This window comes from Penicillium chermesinum, assembly GCF_028974085.1.
Source record: "Penicillium chermesinum strain IBT 19713 chromosome Unknown utg000009l:1.0-952002.0:1.0-954369.0, whole genome shotgun sequence".
Classification (NCBI taxonomy): domain Eukaryota; kingdom Fungi; phylum Ascomycota; class Eurotiomycetes; order Eurotiales; family Aspergillaceae; genus Penicillium; species Penicillium chermesinum.
The window spans coordinates 309830-331333 of NW_026695319.1; the positions used below are offsets into that span (position 1 = coordinate 309830).

General features: G+C 50.4%; 9 protein-coding genes across 9 annotated transcripts; 3 read left to right on the top strand and 6 right to left on the bottom strand.

Moving 5' to 3' along the window:
* Positions 1 to 231: 231 nt before the first annotated feature.
* cef1 (putative cell division control protein (Cdc5)) lies at positions 232 to 2793 on the top strand (the record flags this gene model as incomplete). The annotated part of the gene is made up of 4 exons (XM_058479847.1): positions 232 to 257; positions 309 to 342; positions 413 to 756; positions 807 to 2793. The coding sequence occupies 4 exons, from the start codon at positions 232 to 234 to the stop codon at positions 2791 to 2793; spliced, it is 2391 nt and encodes a 796-aa protein (XP_058325370.1).
* Positions 2794 to 3245: 452 nt separating this feature from the next.
* On the top strand, positions 3246 to 5133 carry N7468_010553 (NuA4 histone acetyltransferase complex catalytic subunit ESA1; the record flags this gene model as incomplete). Its single annotated transcript, XM_058479848.1, has 6 exons — positions 3246 to 3322; positions 3414 to 3441; positions 3502 to 3566; positions 3630 to 3664; positions 3726 to 4885; positions 4975 to 5133. 6 exons carry the CDS (start codon positions 3246 to 3248, stop codon positions 5131 to 5133), a joined length of 1524 nt encoding a protein of 507 aa, XP_058325371.1.
* A 1102-nt stretch (positions 5134 to 6235) lies between these two features.
* Positions 6236 to 7693, bottom strand: N7468_010554 (uncharacterized protein; the record flags this gene model as incomplete). The annotated part of the gene is made up of 1 exon (XM_058479849.1): positions 6236 to 7693. One exon carries the CDS (start codon positions 7691 to 7693, stop codon positions 6236 to 6238), a length of 1458 nt encoding a protein of 485 aa, XP_058325372.1.
* Positions 7694 to 7818: 125 nt separating this feature from the next.
* N7468_010555 (uncharacterized protein) lies at positions 7819 to 10592 on the bottom strand (the record flags this gene model as incomplete). The annotated part of the gene is made up of 5 exons (XM_058479850.1): positions 7819 to 9569; positions 9639 to 9809; positions 9873 to 10064; positions 10134 to 10442; positions 10484 to 10592. The coding sequence occupies 5 exons, from the start codon at positions 10590 to 10592 to the stop codon at positions 7819 to 7821; spliced, it is 2532 nt and encodes an 843-aa protein (XP_058325373.1).
* Positions 10593 to 11332: 740 nt separating this feature from the next.
* N7468_010556 (F1F0 ATP synthase subunit f) lies at positions 11333 to 11987 on the bottom strand (the record flags this gene model as incomplete). Its single annotated transcript, XM_058479851.1, has 5 exons — positions 11333 to 11358; positions 11433 to 11498; positions 11554 to 11701; positions 11851 to 11865; positions 11940 to 11987. 5 exons carry the CDS (start codon positions 11985 to 11987, stop codon positions 11333 to 11335), a joined length of 303 nt encoding a protein of 100 aa, XP_058325374.1.
* A 288-nt stretch (positions 11988 to 12275) lies between these two features.
* On the top strand, positions 12276 to 13052 carry N7468_010557 (ETC complex I subunit; the record flags this gene model as incomplete). The annotated part of the gene is made up of 3 exons (XM_058479852.1): positions 12276 to 12511; positions 12579 to 12689; positions 12743 to 13052. The coding sequence occupies 3 exons, from the start codon at positions 12276 to 12278 to the stop codon at positions 13050 to 13052; spliced, it is 657 nt and encodes a 218-aa protein (XP_058325375.1).
* Positions 13053 to 13318: 266 nt separating this feature from the next.
* Positions 13319 to 13632, bottom strand: N7468_010558 (uncharacterized protein; the record flags this gene model as incomplete). Its single annotated transcript, XM_058479853.1, has 2 exons — positions 13319 to 13563; positions 13623 to 13632. The coding sequence occupies 2 exons, from the start codon at positions 13630 to 13632 to the stop codon at positions 13319 to 13321; spliced, it is 255 nt and encodes an 84-aa protein (XP_058325376.1).
* A 1085-nt stretch (positions 13633 to 14717) lies between these two features.
* On the bottom strand, positions 14718 to 18869 carry N7468_010559 (uncharacterized protein; the record flags this gene model as incomplete). Its single annotated transcript, XM_058479854.1, has 2 exons — positions 14718 to 17779; positions 17840 to 18869. The coding sequence occupies 2 exons, from the start codon at positions 18867 to 18869 to the stop codon at positions 14718 to 14720; spliced, it is 4092 nt and encodes a 1363-aa protein (XP_058325377.1).
* A 1004-nt stretch (positions 18870 to 19873) lies between these two features.
* Positions 19874 to 21132, bottom strand: N7468_010560 (elongation of very long chain fatty acids protein; the record flags this gene model as incomplete). Its single annotated transcript, XM_058479855.1, has 3 exons — positions 19874 to 20254; positions 20357 to 20598; positions 20673 to 21132. 3 exons carry the CDS (start codon positions 21130 to 21132, stop codon positions 19874 to 19876), a joined length of 1083 nt encoding a protein of 360 aa, XP_058325378.1.
* Positions 21133 to 21504: the final 372 nt, after the last annotated feature.

Consider the following 21504-nt stretch of genomic DNA (forward strand, 5'->3'; position numbering starts at 1 on the left):
AAAGCCCGGATTTGATGACTAACGCGGGGGCGGCTAACTAACTAACTATTGAAAGCGGTGAAGGAACTTCAACCGTGACGAAACACTGGCTTTTCTATCCAGCCGTCACTGATCGTTGCGCGTTGACTTTAAGCCCGGGGAATCTCGACTCTCATCTCCCCGGAATCCGTGTCGCGATCGAGTCAAAAGCCTTTCTGGATATTGACTGGATAACCCGTCCGACTGACCACCATGCCTGTCGTTAAAGGAGGTGTTTGGTAAGTCCTCGATCTTTCATCGCGTAGGAGTCCCCAGCTAACGACCTTTAGGACTAATATTGAGGACGAAGTGCTTCGTGCAGCTGTAAGTCTTGCTCAAAGATCTCAGGAAGCTCAGTCTGCCCCCAATATGGGATAACTGACCAAATTTACAGGTCTCCAAGTATGGTCTCAACCAATGGGCCCGTGTCTCTTCGCTTCTCGCCCGTAAAACCCCGAAACAGTGCAAAGCGCGTTGGATCGAATGGCTGGACCCCGGTATTCGCAAAGTCGAGTGGTCGCGTGAAGAGGACGAGAAACTTCTGCACCTCGCGAAGCTGATGCCAACACAATGGCGTACGATTGCCCCCATCGTCGGACGCACCGCAACCCAATGTCTCGAGCGATACCAGAAACTTTTGGATGAGGCAGAGGCTCGCGAAAATGACGAGCTTGGCTTGGGAGGTCCCGAGGGCGGAGAGACAGCTGCTCCCAGTGCAGACGATGTTCGCCGATTACGGTATGTTGGATCTATCTCTGATGATTTTTGCCTTAGCTCATGTGATTTAGACCCGGAGAGTTGGACCCAGACCCCGAATCAAAGCCCGCTCGACCCGATACCATTGATTTAGATGAGGATGAGAAGGAGATGCTGAGCGAGGCGCGTGCGCGTCTTGCCAATACACAGGGTAAAAAGGCGAAGCGGAAGGCCCGTGAGCGTCAACTAGAAGAGTCACGACGCATGGCCGTATTGCAGAAGCGTCGCGAACTTAAGAATGCTGGCATCAACGTCAAGGTCGTGACCCGCAAGCCTGGTCAAATGGATTACAACGCAGATATTCCATTCGAGAAGCCAGCTGCCCCCGGTTTCTATGATACCACCGAGGAACAAGCCCTTAATGAGCGCCAGCGCGAAGCATTTGATCCCCGGAAGCACCAACTGGCAAACAAGCGCAAAGGCGACCAAGATGATGATGCGGACCGAAAGAAACAGAAGAACGACAAAAACAGCAACTCTGCAGCGTTCGCCGCCGCTGCACGTGCTGGTCAAATGCAGAAGATCCGAGAGGCCGAGCAGAGCAGCAAGCGTCGCAGCTTGGTTCTCCCTGCGCCTCAGGTTGGCGAGAGTGAAATGGAAGATATCATAAAGATGGGTATGGCTGGAGAAAAGGCAAGTCGGATGAGCGCAGACGAAGAAGGTACCCGCGGACTCATTGGGAACTACGGAGCAATCGTAGGAGGAACACCCATACGAACGCCGCGTGCTGCGCCGGAGGAGGACCGCGTCGCCAATGAGATCAAGAACATCCGAGCTTTAACAGAGACTCAATCATCTCTCCTTGGTGGCGAGAACACCCCTCTCCACGAAGGCGGCTCTTCTACTGGATTTGATGGAATTGCCCCACGAAAGCAGGAAATTTTTACCCCTAATCCTATGGCAACTCCTTTCCGGCAAGCTAACGGCATCGGCGCGACGCCTATGCATGGTGGTATCGGGCCTGGCGCTACACCACTACGCACCCCTCGTGACCATTTGGCACTGAACCGTGATGGCCCTGGCGGACAGCTCATCGGTAGCACACCCCGCGATATTCAGATGCACGAAAAATTCCAGCGTCAACAGATTCGCAGCAAGCTCTCTCTGCTTCCCAAGCCCAAAGAAAGTGAATGGGAGCTGGAAGAACTCCCATCAGAAACTGCCGAGCCTACTGCCGCTGTCGAGTACAGTGCCGAGGACGCAGCGGAGCGAGACCGCAGGGCGCAAGAAGCACAGAAGAGAGCCGCCGAGGCTGAGTTCAAGCGCCAGTCACAGGTGTACCAACGCGGTTTGCCACGATGTGCTGTTTTGGACATCGATGCTCTTATTGAACGTGCCGCTCGCATCACGGATCCGATTGAGGGCCTGATCGCTCGGGAGACTGCAGCTCTTATCGCGTACGATGCCAAGAAACACCCAGTCGCCAATGCCAAGGTTGAAGGCAAGGCACCCAAGCTCAGCCGACTGGACGATCAGTACTTAGATGCTGCCCGGGCTGCTATTGCAGCGGAGATGTCTTCAGAGGCAGCGCAGCAAGAACACAGTCAATGGCAGGAGAAATTCGAAGAGGTTTCCTTGTCTACCCAAGCCAAGTGCCTTCCAGGTCTCGACAACTATGATGACGAGGAGGACGAGCAAGACCCGTTCAAGGAGGAGCAGCGCATGATCGGGGCGTTTGACAATGTCCAATCATCCCTGATTTCCATCGCCGAGCGCAACAATAAGCTCGAGAAGTCCTTGGATAAGTTATGCCGAGGATATCAGATGCGCGCCAAGACCCTTCGAACCAAGGTGGTGGAGGCCGGCGCAGCGTTGCCAAAGGCTCAAGACGATCTGGATGCCTTCCGTAGTCTCCAGATCTCCGAGGAGGCCGCTCTCTCCCGGCGCCTGGAGAAACTGCGCGACGATGTCTCGTCCGTCTTACGACGCGAACGAGAAGCGCAAGAACAATACAAGGTTAGAAAGGATGAACTGGACGAACTGGTTGCTGGTACTGCTGCAGTCAATGGGTGGCACTAAATGGCTACGATACTATATTTGATTTCATTCGGATGGCGTTGCGAAATTTCGCTCTTTCTTGTACTACTAGGGAGGTTCCATTTGCGTCCAAAATGCAAGCTATTCTGAAGATTATCATTTTATATGGCATCTGTAGGAAGCCAACTAGCTTTAGTCTAGTATATTTCTTGAGAGAGGTAATATGACCTCTTTGAGAACAGCTTTCCCTTTCCCTGCTGGTACAAGCAAACACCGTGACGGTATGGCTTCACTATCCCCAATTCGCCCTCAACCGAAGCCGAAGTCACTTTTATGTTGCGCCGCCACCCAAATCCGGCTGCTTACTAACACCTCGTCCAATTTGCCTCCTTGCAACCATCGTCGCCCTTGCTCATTCCATCGAATATCGCCTCTAATCCAGGACTTCCATCCCATAATCGCGTTGCGTTCGCCTCTACACGCTGTGATCCACGATGGGCGGCAATAGCGGCGAAGCGACCGGGACTCCCGACCCCGTCGAGAAGGGGTACGCCACCCTGAACACGATCCGGTGAGTTTTGCGCGAATAATCCCCCTAGACCCGGTGGTTTCGCGTCTCTACGGCTACTTTCCTCGGTCGCATCTGCTAACTGGTCGTGTAGAATCGGTGTTAAGGCGATGGTGCAGAAGGTGAGTCGCGATGCAGATTCTGGTGCATCACGTGACATGGCGCTAACTACGTTACTATAGGATGGTGAACTACGCAAGGCCGAAATTCTGTCTATTAAGCAACGCAAAGACGGTCCTTCGTTTTAGTAAGTTTTTCTCCCAGGATATTTATCATCTGGTGGATCTCAGCTTTACTTACATCAGACCAGCGTCCATTATGTTGATTTCAACAAACGTCTTGACGGTATGTATCTTTTGCCAAGGCGAATTGTTTTGGAAACTGGGATACTAATAATTGATGTTAGAATGGGTGCCTGCTGCCAGAATTGATCTTTCGCAGGAGGTCGAATGGCCCCAACCAGAGAAACCCGACAAGAAAAAATCGGGCCCCGCTAACAAAGCCCCAAGTAAAAATGCCCAGAAGCGCGCTCGTGCTGACAGCCGTGAGGTATCTGGGACACCGGATGCTCTTGGTGGTAAAAACTTGAACGTCGGCAAAGCCCCACGGCCGTCCAAGGCTGGTGGTAAAGAAAACCGCGAGGCTCAGACCCCTGGCGATGCTTCTCTGTTCCCCTCCGAAGCGGCATCTGCAGCGGGCGACGATGACGTTGAGATGGCGGACGCGACACCTGCCGAGCCCAAGGAGCCCAAAGAAGACGAAGTCAAGACGGCCTCGGGCGAGATTATATCTCGCGAAGAAGAGATCGAGCGACTGCGTACCGGGGGTAGTATGACGCAGAACCCGACAGAGATCCACCGCGTGCGTAACTTGAATCGTCTGCAGATGGGCAAATACGATGTGGAGCCATGGTATTTCTCGCCCTACCCGGAGTCCTTTTCGGACGTGGACATGGTGTACATCGATGAATTCTGCCTGAGCTACTTCGACAACCAGCGCGCATTTGAGCGCCATCGGACAAAGTGCACTCTGGTCCACCCGCCCGGCAATGAAATCTATCGCGACGACAACATCTCGTTCTTTGAAGTCGATGGTCGTCGGCAGCGCACCTGGTGTCGTAATTTGTGTCTTCTCAGCAAGCTGTTCCTCGACCACAAGACCCTCTACTACGATGTCGACCCTTTCTTATTCTACTGCATGTGTACCCGGGACGAGACCGGATGCCACCTTGTAGGCTATTTCTCCAAGGAAAAGGACTCGGCCGAGGGCTACAACTTGGCTTGTATTTTGACCTTGCCGCAATACCAGCGTCACGGGTTCGGACGTCTGCTCATCCAATTCAGTTACGAGCTCAGCAAGCGTGAAGGCAAGCTCGGGTCTCCTGAGAAACCTCTCAGTGACCTGGGTCTCCTGGGTTACCGGCAGTATTGGCTTGAGACGCTTGTCAGGCTCCTCCTCGAACCTGGCAAAGAGGCTATCAGCGAAAACGAGCTTGCTGTCGCTACGGCGATGACCGAGAAGGATGTTCACGAGACCTTGGTTGTTTACAACATGCTTCGTTATCACGTAAGTCTAAATCCTCCCATCTGGGCGCCGCAAGACTATCCCGGAGTTGTGCCATAAGTGAGAAATGTAATACTAATAATATCCTATAGAAAGGGAACTGGGTTATCGTGCTCACGGATTATGTGATCGATGAGTACAACAAGCGTCTCGAGAAGGCCAAGGTCAAGGGGGAGCGTAAGATTGATCCTAGTCGCCTCCAGTGGAAACCTCCAGTCTTCACAGCATCGAGCAGGACTTGGAACTGGTAATTGGGCAACAGGTCGCGGATTCCAGGCTTATCATGCCCATCCAGTCAAGGGACGTGTGTGGCTGGAATGAGGGCGTAATCTAATTTTGCAATTTATGACCAGGACGACTTTGTTTCCGGTGTTTTTTACGGGTTGGGCGTTGTGCTGGTGGATCTTTGGGGGGTTGGTTTGCTTGATACCTCTGCTATTTGTATAATATCTTGTCTGCATTCCAATTCAGCAGATATCATGATGAAATACTAGTACATGATTCTATTGATACTATGATTGGGATTGAGTACTGCCGGACGCTATCATGATGTAGACACGATGCTGATCGGCCGTGACAGGACCACTGGCTGAGATTGCAAATTCTTTATAGTTGTAGATACGTACAGCCTACAGATTTAAACGTGATTGAAGGTGCCTGCGGAAGACCACGCCGGTGGATAATGATGATATTCCATAAACTTCGGGAAAGAAGCTGCTAAGAAACAGTTCCGACATAACAGGTAGGGAGGTTGAGAAAACTGGGAAAGTATGCAGCATATGAGACATGAGGGCAGTAACCTCAGCCAGAATTCCGCCGAGCACCCATAGAGATCCACGCGTCAGCCGAAGCTCAAGAGAGAATGGAACCAAAAGACACAGGGGTAATAGCTGGCAGGGCAGATAACTTGTTCCTTTCTCGCATCGTCGAGGTTGGTGAAAAGAGGAAGAAACGCCGCATCCAGCTCTCAAATGTTTCAAATGTTCATCGCAAAAAGAAATTTCCCCTTTCACGAAGCCAGATCCATCGGCATGCAAAAGGAAAAAAACACTAAGGTGGGAGGGGAAATCAAAAGTACATAACACGAAAAAGCCGTGAGAGGGTAGAGTGTTGGTGTGGTCGTAGAGGAAGATATGGGGAGTGGGGATCGGTGCTGGATCCCTCACGGTGGAGGATTCTTGCCCCGGACATTTGCTTATGACGAAATCGACAATGACAGGCAGATCACAGAACGGTACCGAGGAGCAAGAATTTCAGCAATTATCCGAATGGGCCAGTGCAGCATTCACAACACATTTCGACGAAATAAAGGACGAAAGATGCCCTACTGTGGGAAACCATGGAGGAGGAACCTTAGTTCGATCCACTCCGGGACCAAGGCGTGCTGCGAGGTTGATTGCGCGAACCAGGACCTTCGGCCGACTGGGACTCGACTCGCTTCTTGTGGGGTGGGTGTCCAGAGCCAGTGTCTGACTGGGGCTTTCGGCGTTGTTTGTTGAACGTTGTGCTAGTGTTACGATGGCGGGGAGAAGGACCATGACTCTTCTTGCGCAGGATGACAGTCTTTGACTCCTCGTTACCGGGGAGAAGAATCTGGACCTTTAAGTTGCCATGGCTGTCCTTGTCACCATGACCAATGTGGAATGCGTCAACAGTCAAAACTTGCGTCGCTTTCATATTCTTCACTCGAAGCTTGCTCTGGGAAGGGGCAGGAGCAGCTTGCCAAGCCAACGGGGGAGCCATATGGGGGACTCGGACACCTGGCTGGGAACCGGGCTCACGGTCCTCGAAGATTTCTTCTTCTTCAGCTACTTGCCGGGCAGCAAGGTCACCATCACCGCTAGGGAAGCCAGCACTCTTGCTGGGAAGAGAAATGGACACAGCCGGAGCGGTCAGCTGAACATCGAGTGGCTCTTTCGAAGCAGATGTAACAGCCAGGGCACCCTTCTTCTCAGGAGAAGTCTTCTTCCCGAAGAGACCGTTGAACTTCTCCTGCCAAGAGATGGCTGGAGCGGCCGATGGCGGGTTGGCACGGGGTGGAGCTGCAGCAGCCATCGAAGCAAAGGTGGGAGGAGGGGCTGGGACTCGCGGGGCAGTAGCCTCTGCCTGAGGCGGAAGTTTGACAACAGGCTTAGGAGTCGGGAGATGAACTCGTGGCCCAGAGGCGCTCGTGTAGACGGGATGAAGACCAGCCTCGTCATCGGGAGGGGGCGGCGAATCGCTGTGGTCAGAGCCAAACCTTTCGGTGATGGACCGCTTCGATTGGTCAACATTAGCAGCGGCCTGCGGAAAGAAACGAGAGCTGCGAACAGGGACACTAGCCATAGGAAGCCGAACATGATTCTCCGAGAAGGGAAGAATATCCACAGGAGCAGTTGCGACATCAAGGGCTGCGAAAGAGTTAGCAGCCTCTTTCAGTGGCCCAGAGATATCAGGCTCCGAAGCAGCAGCGATTTGAGTCTTAGTCGTGTGCCGTTCTCCATTGGGCCCGATTTGCACTTTCTTCCAGGTCGCGGTTTGAGGTGCGACGGGGTTCTTAGCGGGTTGCTGCTGCTCCCGGGTCTTGAAGTCCTGGCGGAACTTCTGAGACTCTTCGTGCTCAAGCTTGTTTGTGTGGATACTGAAGTTGTTCCACGCATTTACGCCACGATCGCCTTGCCATGTAGGCATGTTGGAGCTTGGAGGCCCGATGGGCCCAGGTCGACCAATGGGACTGAGTGGATCAAATGAAGCGCCGCGATTCTCAGGAGACGGAAGCGAAGAAACGGAGGGTGTCTCTTGAGGAGCTGAGAACGGTGGGTGAGGTGGCATGGTGGATTGTTCAAGACCCAACTGGGTGCGTAGTGAATGGTCACGCGACGAAAAACCGGACAGAGGCTGATCAAAAATTCCGTTGCCAAGGGTACGATCACTGCTCAGCGGCTTCCACGGGTTATTCACAGACGGTAGCGACGGCGAAGTAGCGGGAGGTTCGAGCCAGTCGACCAAGGCGCGTAGGAGTTGGAAACTGCTAAATTGCCCCGCCACTGACCACTGTGCAAGTCAACCTTGTGATCCTGAGTGCGAGGATCAGAAGGAGATCGTTGAAGACCAGAGGGAGGGGCAGAGTCGGTTTTGGGATGCTCGTAGTTGGGAGAAGAGGCACGGCGCAAGTGAGGTGAAGCTTTTTCAGATTGTTTTTCAGAAGCTCGCTCTCTTTCGTTGGCGGCAACAAGCTTTTTCACGGTATCAGGATGGTGCACTTTCATCATTCCATATTGCTTGGGGGCGCCACTTGGTTCAGGAACAGGAGGTTTGGGAGGGGAGGAGACGACCGGAGGGGAAGTATTTGTTACCGGTGCTTGAGGTTTGCGACTTTCAATGCTGTCCTTGCGCTTCTTTTCTGGCGGGGGACCCAGACTGGCTAGTTTCTGCCGTGTTCTCTCATCCCTAGCGGCCTTTTCTTTCTCTTCTTGTTCCAGTCTGCGCTGTCTCGCCTCCATACGCTTCTCCTTCATAATCCGCTCTTGTAGCACAACGGGGTCCTCCTGAGGCTCTTGCGAGACAGGAGCTGGAGCATGCTGACCCTCGACCGGTGAGCCCTCACTACTTACTGCCACAGGTGGCTGGGCGTGCGCATGCCCACCGGGACCGGGATGTCGTTGCTGATAATTGGGAGAAGATGGCTCGTTCATTGGCTCCTTCGCGGGATCAACCAATGCCGGATCGACCATATTGCTCGCCATAGAGCCCCGACGACTATCGGCATAGCGGCTCGGGGGATCTACGCGGCCAAACGACATACGGCGACCAAGACCACCACTGCCCCCGCTAACATTGGAAGACGTACGGTGACGATTCCAACCCATACCATCTTGGTGACTGGAGCGATGAGTCTGGAAGGCAGCAGATGGCTCTGCTGGACCACCTGACTCACTTTGACTGGGTCTTTGCAAGACAGATGGAGTTCGTGGACCTTGATCGTGGCGCCAAGAGCCTCGACGAGTGTCCGCAACGGGCTCATATCGACCAGACCGGGAGTTGTACAATTCTCGAGGAGCATTGGACGGTGATTCACGCCAAGTCCGGTTGAAGTCATCTGCAGCGATTTCCTTAGGAGGGAAGGGAGCATGATGCATATCGTCGCGGTGTGAATAATGACCAGCGCCACGGTTCTGTGCGGAAGTAGGAGGCGGCGGTGGATGCATGGTTGGGTTCACAGGTGACACTCTCTCGACCGGAGGTAAAGGTGCCCATGGTGACTTGGCCGGGGGAGGAGCAGGGCTCGTAGAGCCCGATGGAATTCTGTCATTTGTTCCGCGAGACGAAATACTCGCTGCCTTAGCCTGTCGCTCCGCATTAGCTCCAAGTCGCAGAACTGTAGGATTTGGTCCCACAGATGTAGTTGGCTTCGGGGCAGCGATTTTGATAGGCTCCTGTGGTCTTGGGTGTTCTGGTGCAGGTGCTTCCTTGGGCTCCTCTTGGCCTTGGGTTGGTTGAGAAGAGGCATCGTTGTGAGTTAAGGTGACTTTAGTACCGTCAGTCCATTCAATGGTCTCTGGAGCCCAGTCGTCTTCATCATCGTCAATATCGGCCCATTTGGCCTCCGTTCCTCCACCATCTTCTTGAATTCTAGATGTCATGTGGATGCCGTACTGTTGCTTCAACTCTTCGTCCGTTAAATGCTTTGCCGGAGTAGGCTGGACAGCTAGATTTGTAACACGTGTGTTAGCGCTGCATCTTTCTTTCTTCCTTCCTTCGTCAAAGGATTACATACGCCGGTTTTTATTCCACACTTGATTCGGGTCTGGCCCTGTCCCGCCAGGCTTAGCACCGGATGCACCGGTCTTGGAGAACGAATCCCGCATTCCACTTGTCGTCTTTGCAACGAGACGAGGTCGTGAGCTAGGTTGAGGTGTTCCCAAAGGGGTAGTGGAAGCAGATGGCACTAATATTTCTTTGTTAGAAAAAGCACAAATGACTGGCCAGAAAAAAAAAACAATAACAATACCTTTCTCCGGTACCTTGGGCGGCGCAGGGCCCCCTGGTGCTTTTGGTACTGCGAACTTGGTAAACGACACTGGTTTGAATGCAGACTTCTTGACTGAACTTGTCCGTGTGTGGTTCCGACCGTCAGTCCGACTGGTATCTGATTCGGAGCCACCCAAAGAAGCCGTATCGTCCCCGCCATCCGATGTCGAAGCTAATCTGTTCAGTTCAAGAGCTCGAGATGCAACCAACCCTAAGCCCTGTTTCGATGATTCCTGCGTACCATTCTGGCCATCACTTTGCGCATAGTCTGACCTCAATACAAAGCCAGCCCCTGGCGCAGAGCCTCCAGCCTCTTTTTCACCTTCCATCTTTTCGCTATTAGATTCAACCATTTGTCTCGTCATGTCGTCGGGCCGTCGCTCAGAAGATGTTTGCATGCTTGAAGTTCCTATATCCTCCACGTCTCCTCCAGCAGTAGTAGGCTTGTCGTTGGTGCTCGCAGGAACGTCGGAGGACGAAGGCTCGCCGCCCGACAGGGTCTGATCTACCACATCGCGGCTGTTCTGCTCTGCCATAACAATACTCGGGTCTAGAAGAATGCAAGGTATGTTAGATTTTGCGCTTGATTACATTCGCGGTCTGGGCAAAAGAGAGGCCCTGAGAAGAGACCGGAAGCATGCGACACGAGCTTCCAGCCGCAGGCGGGCTCTGATCGCATCGTGTTGGAGGATTCGAACATACCTATTGTCAGAGTTTGAGGATCGCCACAGTGAAACAGCTTGCTCGACTGGTTGCACCCTGAAAGAATGGGATTCTACAACCAGAACAGGAGAAGTTGGATGGGCCAGCTCCCGTGCAGCTGATGGAGATTCGGTAGTGACGATCGGAGAAGTGGCTTGAAGCGTAGTCTGCGGGGCTACTCCAAAAGGCGCGTCGGGGAAGTCCACAGCCCTAGAGGCAACCCAGGAGAAGAGAGTGATATCGAGAGAAGGGGGTACGGGATCTGGGAAGGGAGAGCAGTTGACGGGATGCGGGCGTCTTGGGCCTCGTTGAAGATGAGTCTCGGGTTTGAAGCTGAGGTGGCTGTTTTCGGTTAGCGTCTCCCGGCGAACAGCAGATTCAATGAACCCACCACCTTCTTAAGACACTTCGCGCGTCGCAATGAGTGACCATACTTCAGATTAATCTATCAACTAATGAAATGTTGAGGACTACCCCCTCAAATGGGAAAATTGTGTATTTAGGGCGAAGTGACAGGCTAAAAGCGAAAGTTCATGAATGAGGGTCCTGCCGCACACACATAGTTTACTTCATATCAGCTGCATCTTCTACGGTCTACAGGTGACGTATAAGTCAATGATAATAAAACATGATATTCAAGGGATTCTCTGTAAATCCTACACTGCTTCGCCCTTGGGGATTGGAGGATATGCTATTTACATCAACCCTCCTCCCGTCTGATCACAAAAGAAATAAAATCTAGTGAGGGTGGTTCTTGTGGTGGCCTGTGATCATGTTAGTTCACGTGGGGGCTATGTCACATATTCGAGGCTGATTCGACTGTTAAGGGCTAACTTACGCAGGTGGAAGTAGTATTCCATGCTGTAGCCAAGGATCAGGATACCTCCAATGGCGTGGGCAAGGGCTGCACAGATTAGTGAATGTTCCATAAGATTAATCCAGGCATTCCAAGCACTTACGAGCAGCAGATCCCTTGTTGAAGAAACGAGCCTGGTAGCGACCGAGGATGCCGGTGGGCTTAGCCTGGGGAGCAGGGCCACGGGGAAGACCGGCGTAGAAGTTCACAACGCGCTCCATGCGAGCAGCATCCTGGGCAGCACCGATAGCCTTCGGGAAAGGTTAGCTTTGAGAATTTGGCAGATTGGTGGGCATATTGTGGCTGATCATGGTCCGCACGAAAAACAACATCGGGACGATACGGAGGCCGGAGGGGAGGCCATGGGGATATAGTGCACGAAGAGGTTAGAGCGACTCACGTTGGGAGAAGCGATCTATTCAATTAGTTAGTATCACCAATCAAATACTTGCGACAGCTGTCTGGGTGTTCAAGCTCGGGTCGTCTTACCTTGGGAGGGATCAAGGTCGAAAGACCACGGCGGGTGATGTAGCTCATCTTGACTGGACTGAATGGATCAGAAAATGGTCGCATATAACGCAGCTCGGTTTGGAGACTGCAATACTGTATTTGGCAGGGACTCACGGTAGTTCGCAGCACAAGTGAACCGGGAACGACTGATGATGCAGAAGGGAGAGATCCTTTGCAAGAGGAGCGGGAGGTCGGATGAAGTTGGTGCGCTAAACCGCTTTTGGCGAAGCCGTGACCTGCACCGTCTCCGATGGACCTCTCCTACCATCACGGCATTTCACTCTCCACTCCCCACTCTTCTCCTCCCACCACACCATGTCCCTCTTCAGGATCGGAGGTGCCGCTGGCCTTCGGGCTAGTCGCCTGGCTGCTCCTGTCAATGCTCGTTTTGTCTCCAATGCCTCCAAGGGACCTTCTTCCGTCAAGACCGACCCGACTGAAGCACCCACGGCCACCCACTCGGGTGCCTCATTGATCAGCAAGCAAACTCCTGCGGAGGCTATGACCCGTCACCAGCCTGACTATGAGGCTACAATTGACCACGGGACTTCGTTAGTCGCCCTGAAGCCTCCATTATACCGCGCGCGACATGCCCGCTAATCAATTTCTGCGATTCAGGACCTTCTCACCAGTCCCCAAGCGTGTGATGGATGGCAGCGAGCCTGGGGATGCCCTCCCCGCTGCTGTCCTCTCTGGCGCCCCGACCGATCTCCAGGCCCGTACTGTCCGGTATTGTTGCCTCGGGGATCCCATATAGAAGCCTAAAAACTAACATTAAGTAGAATCTTCCGTCCTTCAAAGCCCGCCACTCAATCCGGCACCTGGCATGGACACCACTGGCGCATGGACTGGGATATCTTGCAGAAGGGCCACCGGTGGGAGAATCCCTTGATGGGTTGGCAATCATCTGCCGACGGCATGCAGGGAACCCACCTCAAGTTCAAGTCTAAGGAGGATGCTATTGCCTTTGCGCAAAAGCAGGGATACGAATACTTCGTTCAAGAGCCTAACGAACGTCGCTTCACTCCCAAGTCTTATGCCAACAACTTCGTCCACGAGCCTAAGAAGCTCAAGCACATCAAGACCAAATAAGCTCTTCTTTGGTGGTGTCATGTATATAATTGCGACCTCTTTTTTCTTGGAATGTTTCAACTAAACTTCTCACCCTACAAATTTGGCGCTTTGAAAGTTTCTTTATATGTAGTGTCGAAAACTTTGAAGGATTCTACGCTACGGAAAGAATCTAGCATCATAGAATTCCTTGAGATTGAAGTCTTGTGAAAGGACCCCTGCTGCCCTGCCAGGCTAGCACACTACATACATCCAAATCACATAAATCCACACCACATGAATTCACACTACATTAGTCCACCGTACTCGTCCCCCTCTTCCTCCAATTGTTTATCTTTCTTCCAATAATCCTTGAACTTGTCCATTTCGCTTTCTTCATGGGGCTGCGATTGGCTCTGCTCGTTGGCATGGCCCTCGTGGGTTTTCTCAGGATGACTTTGCTGATAATTCGTAGACCCGTGGTGTTTGTGATCGAGGATTCTTTCAAAGAAACCCTCGTGGTCATGGCCATGGCCGGAATATGTACCTTGGTCTGTTACTTAGCTTCGTTTCATGGATAGAAACAACGGCCACTCCGGTAAGTGGACATACTGTCAGACATGACGGCGTCTCTGAATAGTAAATTATTTCAGGGTTGGTTCTAAACTTGTAAATACTGCTTAGATAGACAGAGCAGTCAAGGGGGGGGATGCTCCGCTCTAAATATGCTTTGCGGGGAGGAAAGACTGAAACGATGACGCCATTGACTGAATTCGGTCACCCAATGGAGTTCGTTTATCAGATATCAAGATGTGCGCCATATTAATAAACCAAGGATGGCCGCATCATTGACGAAACCTAAACCTGGGTGAGATGAATGAGGGGAACATCTAGGTTGTATCATGACGGCGGCTATGAGATCGACAACCAACAACTTTCCAAATTAGACGATGTATAAACACTTACTGTAAATTTCCTATCATAAGGAGAATATTCTATTGGTAGATAGTACTGGGAATTCTTCAAGATGGAATATTTTTCAAGCTGGTCATTCGAATCGGATGCTTCCTAACTGTTCTATACGAAGCTGTAGCAATGGACGTTGAATAAATAGTATTGGTATGAGGGAAGCGCGTGCCACCGGTTCTCAATAAAAGCCACAGACTCGAAGTTCTAGCCGAAGCCACTGATCGGGCCTTCTTTGGTAGTACTATTTACCCAATCAAAGATACTTCTGAGAAGATACTTTGGTGGAAGTGGGTCCTGCATCTCTACTACGAAGCGAAGGGCAATTGTCTGCAATGAAAGCAAGAGAATCGGAATTAAGCGCCAATGCACGAGCATCCATACAGTGTGCCGGATATGAGCGAACGAGTCGTACTTCTTCCCTATGTGTTTTATCAGCCTTCGATCCGAGTCCACGTCACGCCTCGAAAGAATAGAAAGTTCGCCGCGTCGCGGTTAAGCCAGCCTATCCTATAAATACTAGAAGTAGCCGAGAGGAATGGCTATGCTACAGTTTTAATTCGGAGTTTTATGCGGTGATATTACTAAATGTTTGATGTTTACAAGGTAGGGCCATGGTAATGCTTTCAGCTTGCACCGGAGCACGTTGATATCTATTATCACGTGCAAGTGACATGAGCTCAACCTGACATCAATCTATATTGGGATGTTCTGCTCATCTGATCTGTGGCCAATAAAAAATTAAACCCCCCTCTCGCTTGTCAATCCCAGACCAAGTGGTCTTCCTCCGTCCTTGTTCATGGCATTGTCAGCTGCTCCTTTCTCGACTAACAACTTGACTATGTCCTCCTGGCATCTCGGTTTCAATGCCAAGTCAAGAGGCGTCTCTCCGTCATCGTTTTCAACCTCAATATCAGCTCCATAATCGATAAGGAGCTTCACTGCATCGCTTGACGATTGCCTCACAAGGACATGGAGCAACGAATCCCCATGGCTATACCGTGTATGAAAATGTGCTCCCCGTTCCATGAGGAGTATCGCTGTATCTGCATCATTTGCTATCAAAGCGTGACTGAGGGGCGTCCCTCCTGAAGCACATTGAGCGTTACAATCTGCTCCCTTGCTGAGAAGAAGCTTTATCATGCTGTGATTATGGTTCTTGACAGCGAGTAAAAGAGGGGTGTATCCAATCATATCACAAATATTGACATCTGCTCCATGATCTATAAGGGTCATTGCAATGTCGTTTCTATCTTCTGTCGAGGCGTGACTAACGGGCGTTCTCCCGAAAGCGCACTGAGCATTGCAATCTGCTCCCCTGCTGAGAAGAAGCTTTACCATGCTGTGATCATGATTCATGACAGCGCGGGAGAGGGCGGTAATCTGCAGAAAACCAGGAATAGTGATATCTGCCCCGCGGTCGATAAGGGTCATTGCAATATTTTCATGCCGGTGCACCACCGCAATCTCAAGTGGCGTGAATCCAAAGGGGTAGCTCCGAGCATTCACAGATGCTCCATAGTCAAGAAGCAATTTTAAGAGATTCTCGTTCCCAACTTGAGCTGCTTCATTCAGTGGGGCGTACTGGTTTTTCTGCGGATGAACGTTGGGGTCGGCTCCATTGTCCAAAAGGAACTCTGCAATATCATAGTTACCTCTGCGCACGGCTTCGCAAACTGGAGTATGGTAATTGCAGCAAACATCGACATTTGCACCTTTCTGAACCAAAGCCCGCACTATATCATTACGGCCAAATCTGATTGCATAATGAATCGGCGTGTTTCCGTCACAGTCCCACTTGTTGACATCGAATCCTTGAGCAATCAACAAATTAGCCATTTCAAGGTTTCCAACCCTTAAGGCTATTGACAATGAAGACACCGTATGAGATTCAGTAGAGCTCATGTCTATGCTAGACTGAAGGAGAAATTTGACCATTGATGCTCGTCCTTTTGCCACCGCCCAAGAAAGAGGCGATAGGAATCGGACGTCTCCTAGATCCTTCCTATGATTTAGCCCCTCGGTTACGTCAACACCATCACATATGGTAGTAGAACGGCCCAAGAGGGCCGCAAAGGTAGCTTTGTCACCCCGTGCCAAGGCAGCGAAGATTGGGAAATTGTATCTCTCTCCTTGGATATGGATGTCAGGATGAGCTTTTAGCCTTGTCCGTATAAGCTCAGGGTAACCTTTATCTGCCAGAATGTAAAGCAGGCTTGCTTCCGCGGTATACTTGCGAATCATGGACTTCTCGAAAAGGTTGTTTAATTTTACCCATAAAGAAGTGTCGAAGGCAGCAATGAAATCGTCCTGAGAAAACACGCTGTTGGCTGCGTTTGCATGGTGAAGAACACTTTGGCTTGCGTATTGCAGGAATGGATATTTCTCTGCAGCAGCTATTCGATTCTTCTTTTTTACCTTGAGGTTTGTATTGAGGTTTGTAGTGAAACAACGCATTTCAGAATGGGTCAGATAGACATAACAACCTTGTTTCAGCTTTTCATGGCCTTGAACCTTCCAATCAAGGCCGATCTCAGGCCATAGCGCATACAGGCCTCTATCTTTGATAAGAAAATCTCGGACCGATTCATGGATGAACTGCACAGAAGGCCCATTTGAATTTGTGACCTCAGCAAGACCCTTCGAGCAGCTAATGACATATCTGTGAGACCTAGGGAGGCCGTCAACAGTATCTTTGACTGAAGGATCTGGGAAATTTGAACTGATCCGGTTTCTCTGACCAACTGCCAATAGACTTGACCAAAGGGCATGGTAAAACTCATCAGGCTTTAGTGGACGTTCTGCACAGAGAATCCAGAGAAAACATAGTAGAAGCTCTTGCATGTTCTCCTTGTCCCTTTCCAGGATAGCCTTGAATAAAGCACTCAAGTCACTTGGTATCTCTTCAAGCCGTTTTTCGAGCGACATTGCACCGCGTGCAAGTTCCTTGTTCAGGATTTCGACTACCAAGACAACCCACATGAAAACACCTGAAGCTTTTTCAAGAATAGCCTGCAAGATGACTGGGTCGGTGGCTCGTAAATGGCTCTCTGCATATGCCTTTAGATCCCTAGTGTGTCCGTCTTGGTGCTCCAGGACGAAAGAGGTTCCTCGCCGGATGATAATATAGGGATAATGTCGACTGGAGAAGCAGATTCGGAGAGCTCGCTGGTTCTCTGTAGAGGTTTCTGCCAATTGCTCAAAATACTGGATCATATCTAACATATGTTGCTCATCACACTCGTCGAGTGCATCAATAAAGCAGGTAAGCGAGCGCTTGCCAAGTAGAGAGATTGCTCTGGACAGAAGATCTTTGAGTGTGTTGATAGATCCAATTAAGCTATGAGCTTGCCCCTGAGAAGACCAGAGCTCAGAATCAGACAGAACCTCCTGAAGGTCAGGATAACCCTCCAGTACTTGTACTAGTAGAGACCGATACATCCCTAAAACAGACTTCTCAAGGTAATCACCACGAGCGTTGAAGAAGAAAGAAATAGTGAGGGAGTGGCAAGGCTGTTTCTTCCTTTTCATGTTCAAGTACGCGAATTTCATGATTGTCGATTTGCCAGCACCAGGTTTCCCTTTGATCCATAGAAAACCATGGTGTTGAGACAGCTTGCTGGAGTCAAGCCATGCTTTGTAGTCTGGATGATGGAGAAACCATGCGCATGTCTTAAAATAAGCGTCCTTGATTGTTGATCTTCGAGCATCGATCTGTTTGAACCGAAGGAGATCAAGCAGCTGTTTCGCGCGATTCTTTTGATTTTCCGCCCTTTCCACCTGCTTTTGTGATATACCTGGGCCTATATTTGTATATAATCATTTAGTCAAACTTATACTCTGAGGATGCCTGAGTGACTTACCCAAATTTGAGGCACAAGCTTCATTACTCTGTGTGCGATGCTTGATTTCGGTCGGAGGAAGTTCCTCAAGAAGCTCCCTTGCATATGCCGCTGCTGTAGCTGCAGCATACCTCTGCCAATCCTTGTTTTTATGAGAATCCGAATAGTCGCAAATCCCACGAATGGGGAGACAAGGAAGAATGTCCATTAGGCCGGCAGCTTCCATCTCGAAACAAATGATATTCAATTGCCGAGCAACCTCATCCCGAAACACGCTGTTTCTTATAACCTGACTCCCTGATGCGACGGCACCGTAATGAATATTGGGATCGTTCGATGTACGCGGAGCTCGTACTACTAACTTTGAGCTATCGCACTTGTCACAGGTTTCAGACGGTGCTTCATGGTGATATGTCGCTTGGAACAGGTTATCCGGTAAGCTCGGGTAGCCATATCCAGCGTATTTCTCTAGCCTTTCTTGGAGAATAGCCGGCACCTTGCTCGGCCCAAGTTCATGTTTTGCCCGGAGGGTTGATACTGCTGTTCCAAGTAACTGATGGGGAAGACGAGGGATGGCAGTACGTTCCAGCTCGTTGTTGCCGATGATCTTTCCGAGGTCAACTTGCATCACTCTCGTTCCGACCACAATATCCCCGAGGCGTATATCAGTCTTGCTTGGCACGCCTCCACCAATTCCAACCATCAGTCCCGCTCGGATTGCAGGAAAAGTCCGCTTCAAGTTCGTTACTACCGTTGCAGCATTGATTATCCCGTATTGATCGGTGGGCAGACATGCGATCACAATATCGTGGGCCTGAATGCTTCCTAGAACGTATGTGTTTGTGTCGTCTGGCAGCCTAGGGAGGGGATCGTGAATCTCATCCAGCACGGCCTGAGCCGCTGCCATTTCGATCGGGAGCGCACATAACCAGGCGATAGTATAGCTATCGCGTCGCGCAGACGAAGGATTATCATGGTGGACTGTCTTTTGGCGTTTTCGTAAATGAGGTTGATCGTCTTCACAGTGATCATCCCCTGGAGTGCCGTCCATCTGAGGCAAAGGCTTGCCAGATGCCAGGCGATTCAAATGGCGTATAAATCTGCAGGTTATGGATAGAATGTTCGATCGCTCGAAATAATCGCAGGAGAAAGTAATGGGAAAACGGGAAAGTCACTACGATTTATCGCCGGGAGGGGAAGATCTTGCTCAGCCTCAAGGCTGAATCGATACGAGGTTCAGCTCATTGGCTAAATTCATGCTTCTGTCAAAAGTACTGTACACCGCCCCATCGGGCATTACTCTCAGGGCTATACAAGCGCCAGGTAAAATATTGAGGACGTGATCGATTGCCCAGAGCTAGTGCCTGGAATATCTCCCTGTCCCATTCGCCAATGCATTTGAAGGGCAAAACCCCGCCCTCACAGTATTGATTTTCTTTTGCATATCAAGATCTCAGACTTCGAGCAGGTCTGAAATAAAAACCCAAGGAATCATCTGTCTCTCGCCAAGCGGCACCACTGATTTCCACTCCGCACGCCTCATGCCAGTAGCTTCATCCTGATACGCGGCAAACATTACCACGGACGTGGAACCCGACAAGGTGTTAGTATTAAGGTGAATACTATCCCACTTTGAATAGTCAATACCACACGTGTCGAAACTCTGAGAACCTGGACAGAGTTGGAAAAGGAGGATGGGCCATGAAGAATCTGAAATCTATTGAAAATAAAAGGTCTTCGGGGCTGATCCAGATGTCCTGCAGATCCACGAACACGCAACAGCGGCGCAAACGTGTAGCCCACACATTTGCTTGCTAGAATGGTTACTAGATTGGACCCATTGTGTTATATATATGCTTTAATAAAATGGTTAAACACAGGTCTCTTGAGAAATCAAATAATTGCGTGAAAAAGCGAAGGAAACGGATATTCGAAGTTCCAGTAAAATTATCACCAGGAAGCAAATCAAAATCGAAGTCGTGGTTCATACCGCGACAAGCACTCGACACAACAGCTAAGCCTAGACGGTATCTTCAAAGCGGGCCCACTGGTGATTCATGGCCTCACCTTGCCCGGCTGTACGGTATAAGCTTTAATATAGAACCTCACAAAGAGATATATCAAAACTAAAAGATAAGAGCCAGCCACAACCAGAGGAAATGCCTCCCCATCGCCCAGACACCGAATCATTGTTGAATTATCATTTCGACGATATTGGTGTCCCTGGGTCTGGGAAAATACCGATACAGATTCGGAGGGGGCACCAGCTGGAAAGACCCCTTCATTCATACTGGCAGGGGCTTTGTAGGTGACAAAAAGATAGAAAGAGGAAAAAAGCAGGCCGACTATAAATTGGACAATTTGAATGATGGTCAAAGCACGTTTTAACGGCTTGGAAACGGATATTCCAAGTGTTTGTAGAGTGAAGTATGAGTACTAATGAAGCAAAACACCGTGTTAGCAATGCTGAGATGCTTTCGGGGACTGCAACTAGTGGTACTGGAAGCAAGGAACCAAGAGCAGATCGTGGCCACTTACCATCAGTGTATGCACGAACGCATTCAAAGTGGCCCCAGGAGGAGCCATTGGAGATTCGTATCTCAAGCCAACCCATCCAATCAATATAACACCAGCGTGATGAAATGTTTGCAAAGTTGAGCTTTTCTTTCCGCGCGAAAGAATTATGAAAGTATCCACCACCTCATAGAACTTGCTTAAATAGAAGATCCAGTATATATAGATGACCCCATCTCTAGAACCGTCCATCCGAGGCTTCAAAACTGGGTGAAAAAGGAGTTAGACCACTCAGCTTCGCATAATTCTTGGAGCTCTGACAAAGCCGGAAGACGCTTACTTCGATATTCTCTCTGATCAAATCGGCAAAGGAACTCTACCAAATGTAGAGAAGAGGCAGTCCCTAGTTCTGGCCTTGCCAAAAGCCAGTGGTAATAGACAGTATAAAGCATGCCACAGAGAGACCATGCAGAGAACAACGCAAGAGCGGCATTATGGAGAGTCATCATTTGCCTGTACACAAAAGTACGGCTGATACTCCATGGTTTATAGTTTCGCCCAGCATTGAATCGATTTAAGAGCAAGACCGAAGTGACATACACTGCAGCAAATGTGAAAACAAAGTTGGCGCTCATCGACAAATCGAAGATAGCAGGATTGGCTTTCCAGGGATAAAAGATCTTCCCTAGTGGTATTTTTCTGATTTCGAGTGGGATGCGTATTGTTGGATTGCGAGGGACCCTGAAGGTCCTCAATGGTGGGAGATCGAGTCTGACCGAGGAAGAGTTGACGAAATCCATCGTGAGTAGGAGAGTTGACAGTATCTCCGCGTTTCCGTACAGCACGACTAGGTCTGAGCACACACTCGCAAAAATCTGTGAAGTTATGTCTATGCTGTAGTAGGTACCTCCGCATTTAAAGTGTCAGCTTGTCTAGGAGGACCATGTAATAATTCACAATAGACCGCCCCAAGTCGGCATGGAGGTCTCCTACCTTGTGCAACGTGCCACTGCATAAGCCTACGAGGCACGTATGTAATTTGAGATAGCAGATCTCTAAGCTTTGCAGACGCGATGCCTCTTAGAAAGAAGAAATAATCAATAGTAGACAAGCCCGCTGCTGCTGTGCTACCCGCAAGTCAATAATTCTGCCAAGTGCTGTCACTTGCATGA